The following is a 26,919-nucleotide window of genomic DNA, read 5'->3' on the forward strand; positions in this document are numbered from 1 at the left end:
GTTCTTCTCAAAATAGGGAAATATAATCATTGACGTTTTTCATCTTATAATATTTATAAAGCTCCATCTATATAGTAAGTAAGTTAATTTTGATTAAGCGTCTCCTAATATATAAAACATTAGCTTATCACAATCGAGTATATGGTGTCTGAAAAATTATATCTAAGGTACCCCACTTTTTCCAACATAAAATTCGTATTCAAAGTGCTCCATTCAGGATTCCTTGAAGCATTCTAGTATAAACATGATAGCTTTACTCAATGAATTAACAACATAGAAGCAGACAACTTAGCTATCCAATCGATGCTTCAAAAATAAAAAAGTCATCGGTCAGCATTACTTGTTAAGGCTATATGCCGAGCAAAATCGTTGATCCAAGTACAGAAAAGGCCAATCGCTGATTATACGAGCAGATCAACCCATCTCTATGTGACAAAAGCAAGAATGTTCGCCTTTTTCACCTTTCTAACTAAATATGTTCCTAGATTAAATCGTCCAATATCTCTATTTTTATATTAAACAGAGCAAACTGAGAAAAAAAAAAAAGAAAAAAAATTCAGGACTGTCATGACTTAAAAAGTAAAATAACAAAAATACCGAACTCCAAGAAAACTCAAATCGGAAAGTCCCTTATCGAATGGCAAAATCAAAAGCTCAAACACATCAAACGAATGTTTACACAGTGTTAAGTTTATTTATATCTAGTATAACATTCTAAATATAGAGGATTTGACAGACGCAAACAATATCAAAATCCAAAGCTTTTTGTTTCCTGGTTCACTTCATCTACTGTATGATCAATTCTCGTATACTCCCGAAATGGGGCATTTGGAAATTATCGAACATACCTTGAATTCTTGTGTAAATACTTGTACATGATAGCAAAGAAAAAAATCGCAGACTACGTTGTAAAAGTCAACAATAGTCAAAAATGGGGATGGAGAAAAAACAATGTTTACTCTTGAGGTGAATAATTCCTTTTAACAATATATACAGAAGCTGGGAGCGCTCTCTAACACTGAGAACGAAACAGTCTAAAATATCGGATAAACAACAACATGCATTCGATATATACAAGATCGCGGTATAAATAAACTCATCATCCAAAAAAAAAAAGGAGAGCTGTTGTGTATAGGTCTACAGTTATCTCAGTTGTACAAATTACTACAGGCAAAGCACACAAACGAGAAAGAAATAGAAATAAAAGTAAAGGAAATAGAAATAAAAGTAAAGGAAATAGATGAATATCAAGAAATACAAATATTAGTAGCATGCAAACATACAATCCAACCATGCCTAACACTTATCTTTTATTCGAACACTACTGCAATGTAGTTTTATCAATGTTTTTTTAACTTCTAGATATGTGGCAGAACTACAAGAGATATTCTCATTCGGATAAGATCCCAAGGATTGACTGCTGTACACAAAGATGGTCAGCTGGACTTCTCCTGTTCCGGTAGTAAACAATACTTGCGAATGTGGATTGTCCGTTTAACTCTGTGGGATGCATAAACCGTTGGAATGGGTACGCTTAATCCGATGTCTCAAGAAAAGAGGGTGCTAAGCTTGGTGTTTATTACACAAGGCATAACCTTTACTTGCATTGCTAGAAAAAAAAACATAAATGATTTTATTGCAGCTCGGGAATTCGGTGGAAGAGTGGTCTAAGTAGTTCATGTACAGTAATTACTAGGCTGCCCACAGTGATTTGAGAGTTCAAAGCCCGCTTGTGGCACAGTACATTCGTTTCCGGTCTTAATTTACTAGGGTTACCTGTTTGATTTCATTTCGGAGGTTAAAAAATATGTTTTTTGTCATTTTTACCTGTATAAGAATGATTTTTTTGTGGATCGAATCAGTCAACCAAATGGTTCATCCTTGTTTCACTTTCAATGTTGAAATTCTTTTCCTTTTAATAGCTGAATACATGCGTAACCCATTTCCAGCCAAGTGGTTAAATTGAAGTTCATCTGAATACGGATTCAATGAGGTCGAATTATTTACTTGAAAGTGAATAATTAATCAGCGAAATTTCTTATTTTGACAAAATTGAACCAACTTGGCTGCAAAAAGCGAATTATTATTTCACTATTTCACTTTCATTAATGATTGAACAAAAACAAATCATGTTTTATTTTTTTTTGTATCTCGTAGCTAATGACCCTTTAAAAAAAAAAAAAAAACAAAACAAAAGAAAAATTCTATGGACTCCAAACTAGAATCGATTAGTCAAATTTGTTATTTGTGCCTATTGAGTTATTCATTTAAAAAAGTGGCGGTTTAGTAAAGAACATGTAACATTTCATTTATTTGCTTAATGAAAAAGATAGGATAAACTTTCATAGAATAAGTATTATCAAACAAATTATATAACATTTGTCGTTGTAATCTTATCATTTAGCAGACGGCGTTTTGTTCATTAGATACGAAAATATCAAGAAAGAATTTAGATGCAACAGATTTGCTATGACGCAAGAATTCATCTTAATCGTTTCAAAATTAATTATACATTCGTGAAACAAAAATATTTTGCATAAATACAGAGCAAGCAATTTAGTTAAATTCTTAGTATTTTGTATCCTTCCTTGTTTGATCAATACTTCCGTATTAATTGGGAAAAAACCCCACTCAATCTGTTATATTAAAATCAGTAATTTTACTGTACGCATAAAAGTAGCTTCATTCACTAAATGTATGTGGTTTCCTGCATGCCATTTTTCGCTTTACAGCGTGAAGAATCAAACTCTTTTTTAAGCATTGAAGTATTTTTCCCTTATGACCAACTGTCCAGTAGAACTGAATCAACATGATCAAGCTTCTACGAGTTTTGCTCTCTCATGATCACTATAGGACATGGTTTTGAACGTTAAAGTTCTGTCGAACAGTTTATTGTCTACAAATTATTGCTATTTAAAGTATTTTGAGTCTGCAAGTCTGCTTGTGATCGAATAAAATTGTAGTCAAAATTATAACGTCCAAAAAGCCGATCACAAAATATGTGGTATGTGAGTGTTAATTTTGCATCGTGTTTTTCAAAGTATTGATGAAACTGTATACGGGAAAAAGTGATAAGAAAAATATGATTGGCTTATCAAGCATCTTGAAACGTTGCTACATTTCCATTCTATTCTTTAGATCATTGGGAATTTTCATAGGTCAAAACGATAACGTTTCGTGCATGGCAACGGCGATATGTGATTTTGTCCATCATAAAAAAAAAATCATACTTTTCACTTGCAGATCTTACTTTTGTAAAATGTATTACGTTCTGAAGAGTACACGAGTTTTAAAATGTCTCATGTTAATATGTTACTCCGGCCAAGTCATATGACGTCATATTGGTATATCAAAACGTCGCGGACTTTTTCTATTTTTCACAAAGAGAATGTTTACCATAGGTAAAAGGACAAAACGGCTCGTATGAATTGAATATAGTTTAATATCAAATATTGTTATTTAATTTAAATAGTAACAATAAACTCGCCTCAGGCTCGTTTATCATTGTATTGAAATTGAATAACTCCAGTTGATATCAAGCGATATCAAATTATCACTCGTTATAAAACCTATAATTACATCTTTTGTTTCGATGCAAAGACTTAAAAAATGTACATTTTTCACCTTAGGTTAAAACAACGTTTCCAGATCACACAAATCCAGGTCTTAAGTGTTTCTTTATCTATTACATTTCTCAATATTTGTCAAAATCTCATTCAACCTGTTCCATGTCATATTGGATTTTTTTGTAACTGTATGCGTGTTTCGGTTTTTTATTATAACGTATCATTTTATTAACTATGTCTCATCAACGAAATACTTCCCACCAGTCATGCTCTTTCATACGGAAATAAAACTATTTATGCATCTTTCAAAACCCGTTAATATATTTCTAATAGTATGTAACAGTTGTTTTGAAGAGATACAGATCTTAAAATGTGAGTATGTGTTATTTAAAAGTGTTATTTCATCACATTTTAGTTTACAATTTCATTCTAAGGCCTACCAAAAAAAAATGACACATTAAGGAAGTTAAACACGATAAACAGATTAGCCGGATGTTTTTAAACGATTTCAAATCTGATTTTTTTTTGTTTGTTTTATTATGACACTATAATGTCTATAAGCTATTGCTATTTAAAGTATTTCGAGTCTGCAAGTCTTACTTGTGAATTCGATTTGAATAAAACTGTAGTCCAAATTACACTTATGACACTTACATTTGTATGTAAGAGATAAAAAAAATCCTACGAATGTTTCATTATGACACTTATGTATGAGATAGAAAAATCCTACGAATGACATTGAATATTTCTCATTCAGAAGCGACTTCAAAAAATATACATTACACTAAATATCGACAAAAATTTGATGCAGCCTAAATTCGCACATAATCTGTCTTTCTACAAAAGAATTTTCTATAATTAAAGTATATAGACTAACTTTAATAAAAAGTATGTTTCACGTTTCTGCAACTTAATATGCTTCGCACCACCAATTTTTACTACAATGCACAAGACTAGACGATGATGATTCAATTTACAGATATTATGTCTTGAAAAAAGTATTTCAAGATATTGTTGTGTATTTCTATATTTTATTAAAGCATTATAAGTTTTGAATTTTAAATTATTTGATTATGATTATTTGTTTTATTTACTGTTTTTTTGTTGACAGGAAATTATATTTGATTAATATGCAGGAAATCCATTTTATCTTAAAATACAATATCTATCGTTGAAATTATATATTTAAACAGAACGATATGTTTGTTCCGGTAGTCCATATCTTTTAAATCGCAGGTAAAGTTCAGGGATAGTAATTACACTCAGGTTTGATTGCAATTCGCATGACAAAGCTTTGAAAATTAGTAGATACAACCCTTTGCTCGTCTGTTTTTGGGTATTGGTGGCAAGTGTTTATTGATAAATACTAGTACACCCAGGCTACCCGCAGTAAACCCCTTTAGTTGGAAAACAACTTATAATCCTTGTCATTTAAGATCGCAGTTAAATACATTTCCATGATCGGGGTTCGAATTCACAGGTAAGCGTCACTGTAGATGAACTATCCTATCTGTTTTATTCAAATATCAATCAATCAATCTTAAGTCAGCTGGCTTGCGAATGGTTGTCTTTACTTTATAGGTTCTGTGTATCAGCTAGGAATATGGTTTATTAATATGTTCTTCCTTTAACTTTAGTTTACAACTGTGTACCACGATGACGTGGTAAATTTTGTACTGATATTTAAAGCAAGATCAGCATTCCTTTAAATTGTTTAATTTATTTATATGTATATGTGTTTAGGCTTTATTTGTAATGTATATACTTTTCATGACTCTCATCATGACCGATAGTATAATTGAACCGAATAACAAAATCCTGACTTCGACTCTGATTATAATTTCACCTTAATTTTAGGTCGACCACAAAACATGTAATAAGAGTGTGCAGTTTGTTTTGCCGCTTTATATAACATCGAGCATTGACGGTTATAGTAATCAAGGAAATTATATAATGCGTATATATATTTTAAAAGCGGATTAACATGGCGAAGCGGATTACCACCACAAAAAGGATTGACATTACAAAGCGGATATCATGACACAGCGTAAAAATTGAAAATATTGAATCGATGCAGTGGCAATTTGTTGTTGCGAAGAAATTAAAAAAAGAAATAACAATTATTTTCAAATATCTTTTCAGTAGACACCCTTTGATCAAAATGGAAAGCAATTGTAGTGGAAATAATATAGATGATCGTTGTACCTATCCTGATGGTCAGCGTAAGATTTAATGATTTTCAAACAATTAGATTATTGTCATTCATTATTGAGAATGTTTTCTACTGCATTGTTTTTGTCTCTGTCTCTTGTTGGTCTAAATTGAATTCGATTCATTTGCTAGTTTACAACATCTTACTGTGCTTCGCTGATGACAACATGTTTGTACTATTTCTGTTTCTACAATAGTCAAGCAAATTACTGTGCGTTTGTTTAATATCTGTGATACTTTATACAGTAAGTATTTAATAGTATTAAATAGTATCCCGTAAATGTGTTCCACAATTAACAAATGATGTGCTGTTTAATACATTGGATATACTACTCCGTAATATAAAGCTGTTGAATACGTTTTTTCTACATAACGTTAAACGTTTCAGTTCTTCAATTTTGGGATAAGCTCTTTTTATAGATCTGCAAAATGACGCCTATATTCGGAAATTAACTGAGACACTCGTACTCTCGTAAAAGAGGGACGAAAGATACCAGAGGGACAGTCAAACTCATAAATCGAAAACAAACTGACAACGCCATGGCCAAAAAAAAAAGAAAAAAAGACAAACAGACAAATAATAGTACCGATGACACAACATAGAAAACTAAAGACTAAGCAACACGAACCCCACCAAAAACTGGGGGTGATCTCAGGTGCTCCGGAAGGGTAAGCAGATCCTGCTCCACACGTGGCACCCGTCGTGTTGCTTATGTTATTACAAATCCGGTAAATAGTCTAATTTGGTAAGTCACATTCGTGAAAAGGGAAGGGTATTGTAGTTACGACATAAGGAACATATCCGATATCATCTGTGAAACGGTTATTCCATAACGGTCAACCAACTCGTGATGGCGTCCGTAAAATTTACGAAGGGGATAATTTCAACTTCAGCATTTGGAATTCTTGGTTTAATAGCTTCCTTGTGAGCAGCAATCCTCTATCAAGGAAATCATGATAGGAAACACAAGCCCGGGAATATCGTATCAATTGGGAGATATATACTTCGTATGCAGGTGCTGCTGGAATGTTGCTACATAGAAATGGAAAGTTCACAATTGGGAAGCTGAAATCATCTCTTTTGTCGTAAAGTTTTGTTTTCAACCGACCCTCATTGTCAATTTCTAGATGTAAGTCAAGATATGAGGCAGACTTATTTGTATCTGTAGTATCCTTTATCTCTAGTTCGATGGGATAGATTCGTTCAACATAGTCACCAAATTTTGTATTATTTAGTGAGAGAACATCATCTATATAGCGGAACGTAGAGTTAAAGGACATTGCTAACTTCTTATCTTTCTTCCTAAGAAGTTCCTGTATGAAGTCAGCCTCATAATAATAAAGAAACAAGTCGGCAAGAAGAAGGCACAATTGGTTCCCATTGTAATTGGCACACTATGATTGATTGAAATTTTCCGCGAACAGATTCGGCTCAGAATTATTCCAATATATTTCAGACCTTTTCAATTGGAGTATAGCCTGGTCACAGCAGTTTTTTGACAAGTGATTTTGAGACACAAGTTAAGAATAATCGAGCCAAATTCTAAATAGTTAAGAACACAAATTTTCATATATAAAACAGTTGTATTCTGCATTTCAGTCCAATTATAAGAGAATCAATTTTTTTCTATATATTCTTTTTCAGAGAGATCTTTATTTCAGAAGATGATCGCATTTTTTACATTAACAAAGATTTATATTCATCCAGATGTCAAACTAACCCAAGGAGGGGAAAGTTTCGACTTTTTATTATATAAAGGTAAAATTGAAAAATACATATTGTCAACGGCAAATAAAGATTTGGAAAAACAATAATAAGATGGTAAGATTCATTTCTATAAACTTCTCGATTGTAAACTTTTCATTCTCAGTAGTAACATTCCCTCTGACCAATCGAATGGAGTTTACATATTTCAATTAATTCTCTACACTCGCGGATGTTCACACTATACGGACTTGATAAACAGGATGTTTAGCCTTACACAAAATGCAGATTATGTGGAAGAACGACTGAAATAGACACTATATAGGTTTTACGGTCATCATCACGAATTGGTTGACCGAAAAATGTATCTGTGTCTCAACTCTCTAGCGACATGTTTTAACAAGGTCTTATATTTTATATCCGAGCAAAAAATTATTATCTGTAATTTTACCAACTGTGTCCTATTCCAAATTAAGCAATTTCTTTTTAACAAAGTGTGGATTCGAATGGCCGGTGATAGATGCATAACAGAACGTGCATGATACGCATTTTGTATCAAACATACCAAGAAAAAAGTTAATTAAGGATAAAAGAAATCGCACGGTTGTTATTTAATATATGAATTTACATTCATCAGTAACCATATAGCTTGCTTATTTTATTTTACAGATAGCGAGGGACAATCGCATATAGAAATGAATTTTCCAGTAAAAGGAGTTCTAATAAATTGTACTACAACAAAAGACAGAACTGAATTTAAAGTATTACTTGGCGGTATTTCATGTTAGTAATCACTTTTATATTTTGTAGTCCACACCTTTGTCTTGATGTGAAATATCATTGACATGTTCCTTTTCTGTAAATTTACTCTATATGAAATGCTAATTACTTAAAATACTATAGTTTTTCTTCCAAAGGCATAGATTGCCTTAGCCGGATTTGGCACAATATCTCGGGATTTTTGGCTCTAATGCTTTTCAAATTCAGATTTGATGTGGTTCCAACTGTTTTGATTCGAGCGTAACTGATGCGTCTATAAAGACGAAACGCGCGTCTGGCGCAACAAATTGTACGCCTGGTATCTTTGATGAGTGTTTACTTAGGTGTTTTGTCTATCATAATAAACAAAGTTATTTGATACCAAAACGAAGTAGAGTATGTACAAAAGGAAAAGATTGAATTGAAACAACACAAAGTATAACAAAAAAGATAAGGATATGCCATCAAAAGGAAAACGCAGAATAAACGTGCAATAAAAGCAAAACACCAATCCTATGTGTGTTATCACATTGTACTTCCATAAAGCATCAAATCTTTGGAAATCTTGAAAGAAAAAAAACTCGATGATATAGAATATACAATTACTAGGCAATTAAGAAATATTTATGACGTTACAATATGCCTTTTTGTATAGACAGAAATATAAAACAATTTAGTTTCCATAGTAATTAATCAATAATAACAACAACAAAAAAAGAATGAGTCAAAACAATTGTAATATAAGAAAAAATAACCAAATGTGCTACAATGTCTCTAAAAAAAATTTATCTGATGTGTCCTATAAAAGGACAGATATGTACGGGTAAAACGAAACAAAACAATGTAAATCAGTAAAAATAAAGATAAAGACCACAACATTTACTGTGCATATCGCTGTGTGTTTATTTATCCCACAATGTTTAGAGGTATAGGAGGAAGGGTTGAGATCTCTAAATTTTTAACTCCGGCGCATTTTTGCGACTGTCTCAAGTCAGGAACCTCTAACCTTAATTAGTCTTGTGTTTTATTTTAAGGTTTGTTTCATTTGTATGTTAAATGTGGCGTTCATTTTACTGAACATTATTGTTCAGAGGTAGCTGAAGCTCGCCATCGGGGCGGGATTTTTCCGCTGAGTTGAGGACCCAATGGTGGCCTTGGGTTGTTTATTGCTTTTTTGTTGGAAGGTTTTCTCTTTGACACATTCCCTGTTTCCATTCTCTATTATATATATATATATATATATCTAATTTATGTATGAAATAGGCTTAAACTATTTTAATGTCGGCTCGATTTCTTGTATCTGTCGCAATGAGTGAGTAATAGCAAACTGATGGTCAGGTATAGGAACTCCCTAACAATGATCTGAAAATATCAAAATTTGGATGGTTGTCCTCAATTCTAGTTGAGAACGTAACTAAATTATACAAGTTCTTTTATGAATCACCTTGTCCTATATAATTGTATATTAACAAATATCCTAACTTTTGATTGTGGTTGTACGTTCTATTCGGGTTTCAGACATGGCATATGATTGGATAATCCCGGCTAAGGGTTTTTAATTCCCTTATATAAACTCTAAGCCGGGAATATCACATCATTTTCATTTTTGAAATCTGGATTGTATTAAAATTACGGATAACCCCTACCTTTGTTTATTAATTATATCATTTTATCTTGTATTATAGATATTCAATGCATTGTTTTGTACATTACGTATATTTCATTTTATTGCATTTTTCAACTTGAAAGAATAATTTTTTTTCTACGTTTGAAATATTTTTGCAGTACAGTATTTATCATTCATATGCACTATTTGTGTGTAAATGACTTTGCATGTATTGCGATCTCCAATTATATCGATAAACCTAACTATATATTTTTCCGCATGCCTGAAACAAATGTAATTTGCTGTGAAAATAATATTTTCAGTTGATAATTTAGTGTTTGGTGCATGATTTTGAAACGAAAACGAACCATTGAAGGATACTCATCATTGTGTTTAACTTTGTGAGCTAATTTTTGATACAAATTACGTCACAGAATATCGTAACGATTGACATGATTTTGGGTTTCATTTTGAATTAGAATGATACGTCTCGGCTGTTTCTGGGATTATATACTGACATCCCTATTTAGTTATCCAATAATACAACTTGATAACGTAATATTATTTGTTTTAATAGCTGAGACAGGAAACAACGAAAACACAGAGAACAGAATTTTCAACAGCAAATCAGATCTACAACATGTACAATCTTCAATAAACATAGGTATGACCGCGGCGAAATGCTAAGAATTTTCTTTTACATATTTAGATATCCCCCATCGGATAAATCTTCCTCTATGATCCTATGGTATCGTGTAGAGACGTCAACTACCGCTAGGGGAAAATAACTAGCGATAACAAACCTACCAAAATTCCTTATCATAACCTTTTCATGCGTTAAGTGGTGTGTATCACGTCATTGACAAATAATCATTTAGGAAGGTAATGTGTGCGAGGGGACACATAGATGGTTATGAAGCTTCATATAAGGATATTCGTGGTGCAAAATGTTGAAGACAATGATAAAGGAAACACTAACATGACTCATAATAGCGTGTCACTAGTTTTCTTAGGTACGCAAGAAAAAGATTGCTTAAAAAACTTAAATTTCTATTACTCTTTAATCTGTATATCAAAACAAATATATATAACAAAAATAAAATAATGTAATTGTTGCTGCCGTAAAAAAACCGGACCCATTAGATGAATATTTTTGTTTAAAAGGCGAAAAAAAATACTTCCCGTATCTGCAACTCATATTGGAAGCATTGGTATTGAGATTGTTGTTCCATAGAGCGTTCATATTTATAAAAATAACACGATTTATTCATACTGCATTTATTATACAGACGTTACAAAGTTCACCTAAAATACAAAACACACGGCATACACTCCAACAGTTCACACCATTCCAGCTATACTGTTCATTCGTCCAACATCAAAAGATTCCTCTCCTCTCACGTCACTATCACTGAACGTCAATATACGGGATGCAACTTTAACGCTGTATTGCCTTAACACGGACATGTAGACAAAGTAACAGTCACAGCAGAGATAATTGGAAGAGCATGCAGACAAGAAATACATGATAATCAATTAAGAACTATAACCGTTAACCCCTTTGCATAGACGTTTATGTTATTACGAAGAGTTACCGTTATTTGTTACAGAGAGAACCTCTATTTATTTGATTAAAAATGTAGATAAACAGTCTAACCCAATAATTGCCAATCTGTTTCAAATTTGGCAGATTTAAGCATAACACTAGACCTATTGTGAACTGCTATTTTACAATCCAAGATGGCGGTATATAGTTAATCTACCTTAATATCAGGTCAATATCCTTATAACTTTTGTGAAGTAGATCAACTACATGACCCAATTCGCCAATTTTCATTCGCATTTTAGAAATTTATATTTTGAATATATTTTTATATTTATATCATTTGTCTATATCGTGCACTCCACCCTTCTAGGATGTCGTTATTTTGATTTCTGAATAAAGGTTGAAAATTAGGTTTTGCTCGGTTGTTCCATCCATGCCACATTTTTCGATTGATTTGTTTGAGTTTTTGATTTTCCATTTGTTAAGGGACTTTCCGTTTTGAATTATTCTTTGGAGTTCGTTATTTTTGTTATTTTACGTTTTCATATCAAAATGACTTTTCGGTTTAATTTTTTTTTACTTATGCTGTGCTATCAGGTTAACAAACATGGTCAAACCCAAACATATCAATTATTTTTACTAATGTACAAGCAATAACTTACTTTGATGTATGCTTTTTTGTGCTTCTTCGTTACATTTGTTTGTTTTTATAGTGATTAAGATGATAACCCAATGTTGACTGCTGTACCCTTATTTTTGACATTTTTACCTATTGTGTCTGTTTGTTTTGTTCACGCATCGTTGTCAATATAATGGAATTTGATGCGACTGTCATACAAGTGAGAAGTTTAGCTAGCTATAAAACCAGGTTCAATCCACCATTTTCTACATAAGAAAATGCCTGTACCAAGGCAGGAATATGACAGTTGTTATCCATTCGTTTGATGTGTTTGTTTTTTTGATTTTGCCATTTGATTAGGGACTTTCCTTTTTGAATTTTCCTCGGAGTTCAGTATTTTTGTGATTTTACTTTTTACTCTCAATGCATTAGCATATCCATATTTGTCGTCTAACTTCAATCATGAAATCATTTGTATTTATCATGTTTATAAGTAGGATTTATTACATGTAGTACTAATATTTACATTCTGTTATGATAGATGATTCCAATTTTCAAAATTCGAAGATACCTCCTTGGTTGGACAACACGTTCAGCGATACAGAAAATGGCAACTCGAATGAAGGTAAGGGGACTTATATAAAACGTTGAAACAGAACATTCCGCGTACTTGTTCTAAAATTCTTACACAACTGATATGTCTTGTAGACGGAACATGCGCGTCCGGCATTTTAGATTATAAGCTTGGTATATTTGATGGGTTTTTAGGATCAGAGCATAGGGTGTGTTTGGTAGAAAAGAGCAAACATATACTAATATTAAACAACATAAGCTTATGTAAATTATATTGATATGGCAAAAACCTGTGCAAAACAAATGATATACAAAACTGCATTTAAAAAATCATTAGAAAATAACGAATCGGAACAAAGAAAATATCACAAACACGACTTTTAATACAGCATGGGATTTTTATTTGATGTTTGATTTTTCACTTCTGTTCTTAGGATATAATATTTACTTGACATTTTTATTATTGAGTCTCAATATAGTATTGGATGATTGCGGATCATGTTGTGTAGAGCAAAACTAAACATAAAATCAACTCATAAAAAATCGGGAGTTAATGACAGATGTTCGACAATGCCTTTACATTGATAGATTGTTAAGAGTTAAAGTTTAACATGTTTTACAGTTTTGTTTATTTTCGGACACTTTATATCTTAAATTGAAGTCATATTTGCTAAAATCATACATTGGCAATTGTCACATATAGTAGTATTTCATTTACTCATCTATTGGTCACTCATTGCCGGGATTAACAGCATTTAGTCCAATTAATATATATATATACTATCAATGTAAATGTATAAAGTATTGAAGACATGTATATAGAAATAAGAAGATGTGGTATCACTGGTTTGATTAGACTTGATTGTACGCATTTTATATAAAGATTAAGGGACATTAATATTTCAAACACTGTCATCTTTGTGTAAGCTATTTACATAAATATAAAACATTAACGGTGCCAATTTTACTGCATCAGATGCGCACTTCGACAATAAATGTCCCTACGGTCGTTGGGAGGTAAGTTTCTAAGTTACGCAAATTAGTTTTATTGGATTTCACATAAAAACATCCAAAGCTCCGATTACACTGAATATTACAAACTGAAAGCATGCAATTCAACATTACAAACTGTATCAATGAAACTGAATATTACAAACTGTATCAATGAACCTGAATATTACAAACTGTATCAATGAAAAAATGATGTAACTGAATATCACAAACTGAATCAATGTAACTTAATATCACAACCTGAATCAATGTGACTGAATATTAAATAATTATTCAATCAACGTAATTGAATGTCACATACTGAATTTTTTTCACATAAAACTTCCACAGTTTCGATTGCAGTGAATATTACAAACTGAAAGCATGCAATTCAACATTACAAACTGTATCGATGACACAAAATTTTACAATTTGAAAACTTGCTATGCAACATTGCAAACTCTATAAATGAAACTAAATATCACAAACTGAATCAATGAAACTGGAATCACAACCTCAATCAACGAAACTGAATATCACAAACTAAATCAATGTTACTGAATATCACAAACTGAAGCAATGAAACCGAATTTCACAAACTGCATCAATGAAACTGAATATCACAAACTGCATCAATGAAACTGAATACCACAAACTGTATCAATGTAACTAAAATCACAAACTCAATCAACGAAACTGAAAATCGCAAACTGAATAAATGTAACTGAATATCACAAACTGAAGCAATGAAACTGAATATCACAAACGAAATGAATGTAATTTAATATCACAAACTCAATCAACAAAACAGTATACCAACAACTCAATCAATGTAACTGAATATCACAAACTGAATCAATGTAACTGCATATCACAATCTCAATCAATGAAATTGAATATCACAAACTCAATCAATGTAACTGAATATGACAAACTGAATCAATGTAACTGAATATCACAAATTCAATCAATGTAATTGAATGTCACAAACTGAATCAATGAATCTGGATATCACAAACTCAATCAACGAAACTGAATATCACAAACTGAATCAATGTAACTGAATATCACAAATTCAATCAATGAAACTGAATATCACAAACTCAATGAATGAAACTGAATATTACAAACTGTATCAATGAAACTGAATATCACAAACTAAAGCAATGAAACTGAAACTCATAAACCGAATCATTAAAACTGAATGTCACAAACTGTATCATGAAACTTAATATCACAAACCGAATCAATGAAGCTTAATTCCACAAAACGAATCAATGAAGCTTAATTCCACAAACTGCATCAATCAAACTGAATACAACAAACTGAATCAATGAAACTGAATATCACAAACTGAATCAATGAAACTGAATATCACAGACTGTATCGATGCAACTGAATATCACATAATCAATCAATGAAAAAGAATATCACAAACTCAATCAATGAAACTGAATATCACAAACTCAATCAATGTAACTGAATATCACAAACTTAATCAATGAAACTGAATATCACAAACTCAATCAATGAAACTGAATAACACAAAGTCAATCAATGAAACTAAATATCACAAACTGTATCAATGAAACTGAATATCACAAACTGTATCAATGAAACTGAATATCACAAACCAAATCAATGAAACTGAATACCACAAACTGAATCAATGAAACTGAATATCATAAACTGAATCAATGTAACTGAATATCACAAATTCAATCAATGAAACTGAATATCACAAACTGTATCAATGAAACTGAATATCACAAACTGAATAAATGAAACTGAATATCACAAACTGAATCAATATAACTGAATATCACAAACTGAATCAATGAAACTGAAAGTCACAAACTGTATCAATGAAACTGAATATCACAAACTATATCAATGAAACTGAATATCACAAACTGTATCAATGAAACTGAATATCACAAACCAAATCAATGAAACTGAATATCACAAACTGTATCAATGAAACTGAATATCACAAACCAAATCAATGAAACTGAATATCACAAACTGAATCAATGAAACTGAATATCACAAACTTAATCAATCAAAATACTGAATATCTGAAACTGAATCAATGTAACTGAATATTGCAACTCAATTTAGTCTTAGATGCATGATTTTTTCATTAGTTGTTATTGGCTTTGAACTAACTGTCTTTCTGTATTGCGGATGTATAAGTACCCGTCCACGTCCACTCTGTGTTTTTGCTAGATGTATTTCTTTTTGTATCTATCTGATGAGTTTAGCCTTTTTCAACTGATTGTTATAGTTTGTTCTTATGTTGTACTGTTACATAACTGTCCCAGGTTAGGTGGAGGGTTTGGCGCCAACAAACTAGTTTAACCCTGCCACATTCTGTGTGTGCCTGTCCCAAGTCAAGAGCCTGTAATTTAGTGGTTGTCGTTTGTTGCTGTGTAACATATTTTTTTTCGTTCATTATTTTGTACATAAAAAAAGCCGGTATTTTTCTCGTCTGAATTGTTTTACCTTTGTCATTAAGGGACCTTTTATAGCTGACTATGCGGTATAGGGTTTTCTCATTGTTGAAGGCCGTACGGTGACCTATAGTTGTTAATTACTGTGTAATCTGGTCTCTTGTGGAGAGTTGTCTCATTGGCAATCATACCACATGTTCTTATTTTTATATCAATCAATGTAATTCAATATTACAAACGGTATCAATGAAACTGAATATAACAAACTCAATTAATGTTATTGAACATTACAAACTCATTACTAATTTCAAGAGTTATTATGTTTAACGGTATATTGCTTTAAAGGGACATGATGATCACCATATGTTTTGTATGATAAAAATGTTTGCGTACATTAAGAACATGTCCTAACTGATATATTGTATGTATGAACTAACTGACTTCTCGTTCGAGGTGTTTGAGCTTTTGATTTTACCATTTGATAAAGTACTTTAAAATTTTCCTTGGAGTTCGGTAGTTTTACATTTTTACTTTTTTTATGGTGACAGTGTATCCTCCGGACATTTATCATCTGGGCTATTGTATCGCAACATCTACTAAGCGTGTTAAATTAAAACAAACATTCCCCATTTACAGATCTAATGGTCATGTTCTCCTGAAAACGTATATTATATTATCCACTGGACGAATAACATTTGACCACCTCAACCGTGCGTTCTTCAGTTACTGAGTCCTTTAGTAGAGCTAGTTTAAAGGAAATTAACTATAATGATAAATGTCCTATAACATTCAATTATTGTCAGAAAGAAGAACGTCAATAATATTAATGAAAATAAGTTGCAACCTTTAGTAATATTTATATATGTTTTCTAATTTACCAATAATCTTAAACATGCTTAATTTTGTTTGATAGACTCTAGTTATGGATTTATTATCCAAATTTTAGAAATATCAAAATTGAACAGTAGTAAATGTTGTGTAAGAAGTTAATAACATTTCACACAAAACCTCCACGTTTTGAATTGAAATTGCTTTGGAAGGACTTTGTTTTTTACATTTTGTTTATTTGTTGTAGATCACCTTGGTGAAAATAAGGTAATACTGATTTGATATTAAATATATTTAGTATGCATTTGATATACATGTATATCACAGACATTTTCTTAATTAAAATATTGCAACAAGCCCATCATAAAATTGAGAATGGAAACGGAGAATGTGCCTGAGAGACAACAACCCAATGAAAGAGCAGAAAAAGTCAAGCAAAATATGAAATTCCTTACCTTGACAGGCATTATCAGAAATGATTACAATAACCTTCTTTATTTTGTAAACTGACTGAAATTGTTAAACAAAATTAAACAAATTGTATTTTCAGTTTTAGGTTATTCGTAAAAAAATGTATAATTGAAATACGCGAATAAGGTTCCGTAAAATTATGTTTATTCCTTAAATACTAGCAAGTAAAGGTTGTACGTCTACCATTAGTACTCCATAGTGAAACTACGTCATGCATGTACTCACTCTGTATTTCGGAAGGTCATTTTATGATGTTTTCTCATAATAAAACAACGATTTGTTAACCAAATAAATCATGTAAAATGACGCAAATATCTACATCCAGCATAGCAAAACGAAATACCTTCATTAGCATACGTTTTGTTAGCTGATGATTGAAGTCTATATTGATATACCGCAGTCAAACAAGAAGATGTTTTGGGTACTATGAATGGACAATGTTTATCTGTAGGTGCTTACAAGTAGAAAAGTTCAATAGTTAATTGTTTTCGCATTACACGGATCAAATGTTGAATTTGTTGTCAAAGTAGTCCTTGCCTTTCCTGAGACAAAAGAGGTGGTATTCCAACATAAGGAATTGTGTTTTAAACATTTCGACTTGTAAGTACCCAGAGTAAAACAAAAATCAATTTTAGTACCCAATACATTCTCGTGTTCTACAAAAATTGAACCTTATTGAATTAGTTTATTTTCTTCTACCTTTTACTTCTATTTATTCTTGTGGTCTTGTCAAAAGCATAATCGCATAATTTGTATACGTTTGAAGTCACAACTATATGAAACAATATCTAATGTTTTAACATTTTTGGTTTGCGAACAAAATCCGATACTGTTTTCCTGGTGCACACATTTTTTTCGTATTTTTTGTGTGTTCGTAATCCTTTAAACCTTGGATCAGTTAATATATATACTTATTACTCGGAAATTCATTTTGCTCATCCGGGTTCCCAACCTTATCAAGTTATTGCCGTAATCACGTGACTGATGTATATGAAGTGAGATCGGACCCGGATACTTGTTAGATCTGATACCTCCCGTATAATCACACGAGATATTCAAATAATAACCCTTGATTGGGTATAGAAAAATCACATCAATGGACGTATCTATTGTAGCAGACATAGCCATTTGAAACATGCTAAAGAGGCTCTATTAATTCTTTCGGTTCGGGTGTTCTGATTGGAAAAAAAAAACAATCAAAGATATCAGGCTATAAAGATTTGTTAAACAAGACTGCTACGTCATTTGGTCTCTTGTGTATCATTGCCAATAGTACCAAACCTTTTTATTTCTATATTTAAATACTGTCAGCCTACCGTATGTGCATGTTTGCTGACATGAAATGCTGGAACCTGTATGAAACTATTTTGATATCTAATTAAAACAATTCAGAAGATGATAAATGTCTTCTAATTCTTTAAAGTTTTGTAGAACTGACTGTTAAAATCTGAGTTTTGCTCCATAGCAAGATTATTGTTTTCTATACAAAAGACGTTTATAATAATAAAAACATAGTCTTTACAGGTTATTGTTTCTATTTTATTACCCAGAGGTAAGGAATTTTTCACTATGTTTTGACTCGGAGCTCTTTAATTGTGCTATTTTTGTAAATATGAATTAAAACGTGCGGTTTAAGGAGAGACCACACAATTGTTAGTTTTATAAATATTTGTTTTGTGTCTCTAGCTTGTATTTTTTTATCACACGATCCATCAACCATAGGGAAGCATAGTAAAGTATTACTTCTTACTTATGTGTTTTCATTCAGACGAACCAACCTTACACCAATGTTCTCAAACATCAATGAGTTTCAATGACTGTAAAAATTAAAATAAGCACTGTAAACTGTAAATTTATGCTCAGTCTTTGGTTTTTGATGTCTTTTTATACTATGTTTTTCTTTTAGTCTTTTTTCTTGTCATGACATTGTAAGTTTGTTTTACACTTATGAGTTTGAATGTCCCTTTAGTATCTTTCGCTTCTCTTTTATGCCGAGTCATCATGATTGTACCTAAGGCTCAAAATTAATATTTGATTAAATTTTATTAAATTCTCTGAAGATATTTATATTTGATAAAATTTAACAATTTTTATTTTTTTTATTCAATAAAGGTTTCACTATTTTAAATATGGTGAATATAGACAATGCAACTTCCCATAGATAATCCTTTTACGACTAAATCTGTCACACTTCTACAATGAAATTTCGTAAATAATACATACTGGAATAGGAGGTGCATATGCACTACTAATGTTTGCAAAGGTCAAGACATAGGGTTTCATAGCATATTTTCAAAATTAATATGCTTCAAACTTAGTAGTGTTTAAACTATACTTGAGTTATGTATCACACCTCCCTAGGGAGTTCAATTTTACCACTATCCAACTTTATTTACACTGATGATATTCCCAATTGTGTCTCTATGAGATGAAACATGAAGATCATATCTAGGAATCAGTAGGTAAAAAAAAAATGTCTGTGAATATCAAGTATATCCCAAAGGCTGAGTGGTTTATAAATCAGTTCTATTTACCAAGTGCAACCTACAGTAAAGTTAAAAGACTTTTTTGTCCTTATATTCTAAATTAATAGTCGGTTTCATATTGGCTTTTTTGGAGAATTTTCTATCAGCATATTCAAATCGCATGAATATAAACTCAGTCCTGCACAATATTAAATTGAGGTAAATCGAGATACCATTAAAAACTTCGTTCATCTACTTTTAACCTCTGTGATAAAAAATGCCTATAATTTTATTAAGCACTTGGTGTGCAATACACATATAACCTGCTTTGTAGATTTTGTTCATTTGATAACAAACATTTAAACGTTTGTCATGTTTTGTTTTTACTCGATGTTTATTATGCAAATGTATTCCTTTTGCAGACGCTATATCATCGAGGTTTCCCAGTAGAATTGGTATCATACAGCACAAGAAAATTTCATTTAAATGACAAATCGTCTTTCTTAGAATCGGTTGCGTTTAGAAAGGAAAATAGATCTAGGCAAAGAGAAACATTAATTCTGTTTCGCCTGAAAGGTATGCTGTATTCTCCTTCTGCTCTGATGCATTTGGATATGGAGGATATTGAAGTTACAAAGTCTATCGATGTATTGTGTATTTCCGAAACAGAAAGTGAGCTCAGAGTGGAAGTTTTAACAGGTCTCAATAGATATACGGCCTTCGACTTCGCAAAACAACTAAAGTTTCTTCACAATGGCCAAAGGGTTAGGAAGTTGAAAGATCTAATTCTTTGTTTAAAATTAAGGGATCCGAAAAAAAAAGATCCTGCATTTCTTGAACGTGTCAAAACGGAGAACGAGGGATACATTAAAACATGTTACAGTCTTAATCAAGATTTATATGGTAACCAAAGTCAAACGAGCAAAACTAAGGACAACGAAGATACCATAGCCGAGAATATCAAGAGACTACAACAAGAGATGAACAAGTTTCAGCAGGATATCAATTTCAACATGGGCGCAACCAAAGACAACATTGTTGGGAAAAATTATAATGCTAAATGTTTCACTGACAGTAAGTGGACTGACCGCACACAGATGGGAAATAACAAAGTAAGAACACAATCAGACCGTCCAACATGGAAAGTATGTTTACAAAATCGGGAAGATGAAACGAACGGGGTTGTAAGTGAATGTCTAGGAGATCCTATGATAAGTCAGGCAATGTATGAGTTCTTTGGACAATATATTGACTGTGGATACAAAGGTTCAATTGAAAGACCACACATACCTTGGCCAAGTATGCATCCTTTCTTGCCGTACAATTGCCATTATCAAGACAACAGAGGATCTTAATTTTATTTTTCGTGGGTTGTTACATGAACAATGAAAAAATGTAACGAATACATATATTCTGCTTACTATAAAAAGTTCAATAAGAACACGTCTATCAACTGTAGAAGTGGTCCTCCAAATGTTATATACAATTCAACAAATTACAATAGTGCCAATGAATATGAGTTACAATGGCGAATGTAATGCATTTCTGAATGTATATAGACTTAGTATCTAAAATAAATAATAATTATACATAGACTTTGTATATTCGATATGCATACAATACAGCACCAGATAATAGTTTACCAAAATTACTGGAATGCGCTTTGTTTTTGAAACCTTGGGAATAATAAGTATCCAAAATTTGGAAAAAAATACACTCATGTCATCAAATCGGTTAATTGTATTTTAGAATGGTGACAAAAGAAAACAAGCACACAAAAAATATTCTGCGGACATACAGTCAAGAAAAATGACGACTGTTTACTCTGCTATCATCAATGAGTTGTATAGTTTTGTGTCAATTTATAACAGTAACTCGTATAACGTTTTTTATGAACGGCGTGAAAAGCATCAGGGCGATGTTGCATTCAAACTATACTGCGATGTTATTTAGTCAAAAAAAGAAAAACCTCCAACATTTAGAACCCTTATTTCTGCTCTTGGCAAAAAATAGGCAGATGGATTCTATATTATTTAGAGCTAAACGATTGAATGCTACTTCGACAGCTGTATTTCAAAATTTCGAGAAAAAAATTAACGATACCATTTAAGAGGTTTTTCTCCCTGATAGTTACAGTCCTTGGATGGTGTAAACTTCCCACTAACACCATACACCATTACAACATTCACCATACACCATTACACCATACAACCTGTGCCATTACACCATACTCGTTACACCTTTGCACCATACACCTTACACATTACACCATAATGCATTTTAATTTCAAAGAAAGCGTGCGACTACAAAATTAAATATTTATTTTAAAAAACGAATTTTGATTACAATATTGTAAATTAATGTATAAAATAAAAAATCAGTTCTTATCAATATTTTGCAGAGTTTTAAATGTCGTACACCATTCATTCACACCATTCCCAATCGCACGTTACACCATTACACCATTCCCCTTCTACCATTGCACCATATGCCATACATCATTACACCATACACGTTTTTTGGGAAGTTTATACCATCCAAGGGCTGTAGCAAGAAATCACTTATACATGTTACATGTTATAATAGAAAAACAAAGGATATGGGGTATTCATCCATGAAAAAAATCACTACATGCACAGCAAAAAAAAAAAAAAAAAAAAAAAAAAAAAACTCACAAAAAGCAAAGGAACAGCGCTTTTGTTGCTGTTCTACATCTCAAAATCACAGTGAGGCCTTCAACACGAAGCCAAACATTTTTTTTATACATATCTGTTATTTTCAAATACACAGATGATAAGTAGGACTTCACCATTTAAGTCGAGTCGAAACTCCTCCAAATCGTTAAGTAGCATCTGAATTGAACCTTCAAGATTTTTAGAAATTAATATACTATATTGGAATGCTCATTATTAAAAGCGGCACGGTGATCTATTATCGTTGCTTAAATCCGCGTCATTTGGTCTCTGGTGGGTAATTTTTATATTGGAAATCATACCAAAACTCTTTTTGTTATTATTATTTGTTCTTTTTGTTGTTAATTAGGCTGTTGGGGTGACTGGATTTGTTTTCTTTCACCTTGTTGTTTTTATAACTTCATTTGTTTCTTCTCGGATTTTTAATGCATCTTGAAATGTAAGTTGATATTCAAAACTGAATAAAGTATTTTACAGAAATTATTGAATTGTTGGAACATTTAACTTGTTTGACGAAAAAAAACCATATACCTTATATGTGACCCGTCATGACATTTCCAGGCTTATGGCGGTAAACGTCATAATAACGTAACGTAATCGGGGTACCTGGTATTGAATGTCCAATTATGTCATGCGGTAAAATAAAATTTAGTTTTTTTTCATGAATTAAGGAAATTTGAAATTTATATTGTGTATATACAAAACAGGTATATTTTTTACGTAAAATTAATAATTTAGGTTAAAATCCCGTTTAGAATTGCGTTCTAATTCCATACAATTTTCAGATTTCATTGCTTAAATCACATTCTCCTGAATCATTACTATGTTTTAGATTATACAAAATGGTTTGAATTATAACCATTGCGAAGTATTATTACGAAAAATAAAGTACCGAAATTTCTAACTTTCCCGAATCAGATTGCAGCATGAACACCATGTTTTTGGAGTAAACATCATTGTTTATATAACATTGTAAGTGATAATATTAACATATGTATGGCCATATACTAGTACATGTAAATTAAGCAAGATAGACCTGCCCATTAGGAACCCAATAGTGTCTCATCCCATGTTTATTCCTAGTTACTTTTTGTTTATCTATGACTGACATTACATAAACAAGATGCATGTGTTGTTGAAAATTTTCTTACATCCCTTTCGCCTGCATAGACCTAACATTATTGATTACGCTGTTTGATTTTTCATCTTACTCTGCATTAAGAGATCTTTGATTTAATCATTTTGTCATTATACATGTACAACATGTATTCACAATAAGATAATAGATGAACATTAGAAGGCATATCAAATAAAACACAGCTCCTTGATGGTTTGTTATATATCTTGGTGTTCTCGTTCTTAGCATTGATATAGTTTTCCCCACTAGAAAAAAAAATCTGTTTAAGTCATTATTATTTTGATTGCAGATTCCGGTACATTGCTATGGTATGCTATGCTTCATAAGCCCGAAAATCTCAAGGCTGGTCATATATAAGAGTTGTACAAAGATGTATCAAAACATCGGGTAAAATGAATTAAATAAGTGTACATAGTGATAGAAAATATCAAGGGGGCAATCAAATGATACATTGAAAAAAAGACATTATATAAAACATAGCTGGGAGGGTGATAAAGTAGATTATCACCCGAGAAAAACAATGTCAGCTGAGGCGAAGCCGAGGTTGACCATGTTTTTCGAGGGGTATTAATCTTCTCTATCACCTTCTGAGCTATGTGTTATTTAATTTATCATACTAAATGTTTTTATCATTGTTGTCGTTTACTGTCAGATTTAGATTTGAAAGTACTTAACTATTACAGTTATTAGAAAAACAACAAGTAAAGCAATATATATATATATTTTCATTTTGACAGTCTATGAAAAAGTTCTGAGGCCAATAACAACCAAAAATTCCGAAAAGTTATGTCAAATGCGTTTAAGGCAATCTGTGCATAGATGTAGAAAATCTTAAGTGTTTCGAATAATCAAACATTTTATAATCAGGTCAATTTACAAAACTTGACCTAGCAACCTAGATGCACATGCATATGAAAAATTGAAGAAAAAAAAGAGATTTTGGAAATAAAATTGAAACTAACAAACATGACCATTATTCTGTTATTTTGAAATATCTAGCAAAATTGCTTGTCAGGGTGTTTTGAATCTATGTATACTTCATAAAAATGCAAAGAACTCATTTTGACCCTGGTACCTCCATAAGCCTGAAAATCTCAACGCTGGTCACATATAAGAGTTGTACAAAGATGTATCAAAACATCGGGTAAAATGAATTAAATAAGTGTACATAGTGATAGAAGATATCAAGGGGACAATCAAATGATACATTGAAAAAAAGACATTATATAAAAACATAGCTAGGAGGGTGATAGAGTAGTTTGTCATCCCAAGAAAACAATGTTAGCTGAGGTGAAGCCGAGGTTGACAATGTTTTTCGAGGGGTATTAATCTGCACTATCACCCTCTGTGCTATGTGTTATTTAATTTATCATACTATATGTTCTATCATTGTTGTCTTTTACTGTTAGATTTTGAATTGAAAGTACTTAACCATGACGTCATGAACATAACAATGTTATAGTTATTAGAAAAACAACAAGTTAAGCAATATATATATATTTTCATTTTGACAGTCTATGAAAAAGTTCTGAGGCCAAAACTTAGAACTCGAGCATTGTTTTCAATTTATTTATACAAAAATTATGTTCATTGTTCTTTAAATTATCGGTATTTGATTTGACTGCACGAGAGGGGGATATTCAAAAAGTGCTCTCCCGCTGAGCCATGGGATAGGGTAAATTAACTCCCTCGTAATAGCCAATCAAAATTGGCATTATTAATATATAATAGTTGTACAAAAATGTATCAACACATCGGGTAAAATAGATTTAATACGTATACATATATAGGGGTAGAAGATACCAAGGAGGAAATCAAATGGTCCATTCAAAAATAGACTATATTATTGACAAAAGAAAAGTTTACTAGAGAAAATATACCCTGTCCTTTTCATAAACTGCAGGAAACAAGACTTACCCTTAGCAAATGTCCCCCGCCGCTGTGACATAACTCATCGTATATATATGATTTATACTTTGCTTCACCAGACACGTATTTTGTCCACCTTAGACTCACCAGTGGCGCTCGAATTAAAAGAGTTTGAAAACCACATTAAAAACGCGATTGAAGAGGATGAACAACCGAAATTTCCAAAAAGTTATGTCAAATGCGTTTAAGGCAATCTGTGCATAGATGTAGAAAATCTTAAGTGTTTCGAATAATCAAACATTTTATAATCAGGTCAATTTACAAAAATTTTATCTAGCAACCTAGATGAACATGCATATGAAAAATTGAAGAAAAAAAAGAGATTTTGGAAATAGAATTGAAACTAACAAACATGACCATTATTCTGTTATTTTGAAATATCTAGCAAAATTGCTTGTCAGGGTGTTGTGAATCTATGTATACTTCATAAAAATGCAAAGAACTCATTTTGACCCTGGTACCTCCATAAGCCTGAAAATCTCAAGGCTGGTCACATATAAGAGTTGTACAAAGATGTATCAAAACATCGGGTAAAATGAATTAAATAAGTGTACATAGTGATAGAAGATATCAAGGGGACAATCAAATGATACATTGAAAAAAAGACATTATATAAAAACATAGCTGGGAGGGTGATAGAGTAGATTGTCACCCCATGAAAACAATGTTAGCTGAGGCGAAGCCGAGGTTGACAATGTTTTTCGAGGGGTATTAATCTGCTCTATCACCCTCTGTGCTATGTGTTATTTAATTTATCATACTATATGTTCTATCATTGTTGTCTTTTACTGTTAGATTTTGAATTGAAAGTACTTAACCATGACGTCATGTACATAACAAAGTTATAGTTATTAGAAAAACAACAAGTTAGCAATATATATATATTTTCATTTTGACAGTCTATGAAAAAGTTCTGAGGCCAAAACTTAGAACTCGAGCATTGTTTTCAATTTATTGATACAAAAATTGTGTTCATTGTTCTTTAAATTATCGGTATTTAATTTGACTGCACGAGAGGGGGACATTCAAAAAGTGCTCTCCCGCTGAGCCATGGGATAGGGTAAATTAACTCCCTCGTAATAGCCAATCAAAATTGGCATTATTAATATAAAATAGTTGTACAAAAATGTATCAACACATCGGGTAAAATGGATTTAATACGTATACATATATAGGGGTAGAAGATACCAAGGAGGAAATCAAATGGTCCATTCAAAAATAGACTATATTATTGACAAAAGAAAAGTTTACTAGAGAAAAAATACCCTGTCCTTAAAAACTGCAGGAAACAATAACTACCCAAGCAAATGTCTCCCACCGCTGTGACATAACTCATCGTATATACAAGGTTTATACCTTTCTTCACC

At 31.7% G+C, this 26,919-nt stretch overlaps 1 protein-coding gene across 2 annotated transcripts in view; it reads left to right on the forward strand.

Annotated features, from left to right (window-relative positions):
• The first annotated feature begins 3,815 nt into the window (after positions 1-3,815).
• The window catches only part of LOC127724422 (uncharacterized), a 52,746-nt gene continuing 29,642 nt past the window's right edge, over positions 3,816-26,919 (forward strand). Inside the window, exons 1-8 of one of the 2 annotated variants that reach the window (XM_052231377.1) lie at positions 3,816-3,938; positions 5,709-5,788; positions 7,423-7,536; positions 8,152-8,265; positions 10,425-10,511; positions 12,554-12,637; positions 17,104-17,123; positions 20,215-20,870. In XM_052231377.1, coding sequence (XP_052087337.1) covers positions 5,728-5,788; positions 7,423-7,536; positions 8,152-8,265; positions 10,425-10,511; positions 12,554-12,637; positions 17,104-17,123; positions 20,215-20,870 — 1,136 coding nt within the window. In that variant the 5' untranslated portion in view covers positions 3,816-3,938; positions 5,709-5,727. Of the gene's footprint in view, positions 3,939-5,708; positions 5,789-7,422; positions 7,537-8,151; positions 8,266-10,424; positions 10,512-12,553; positions 12,638-17,103; positions 17,124-20,214; positions 22,969-26,919 lie in introns of those variants that run through there. The other variant, XM_052231376.1, reaches the window with a different exon arrangement.

Source organism: Mytilus californianus, unplaced genomic scaffold (genome assembly GCF_021869535.1).
Source record: "Mytilus californianus isolate M0D057914Y unplaced genomic scaffold, xbMytCali1.0.p SCAF_14, whole genome shotgun sequence".
In the NCBI taxonomy this organism is placed as follows: Eukaryota; Metazoa; Mollusca; class Bivalvia; order Mytilida; family Mytilidae; genus Mytilus; species Mytilus californianus.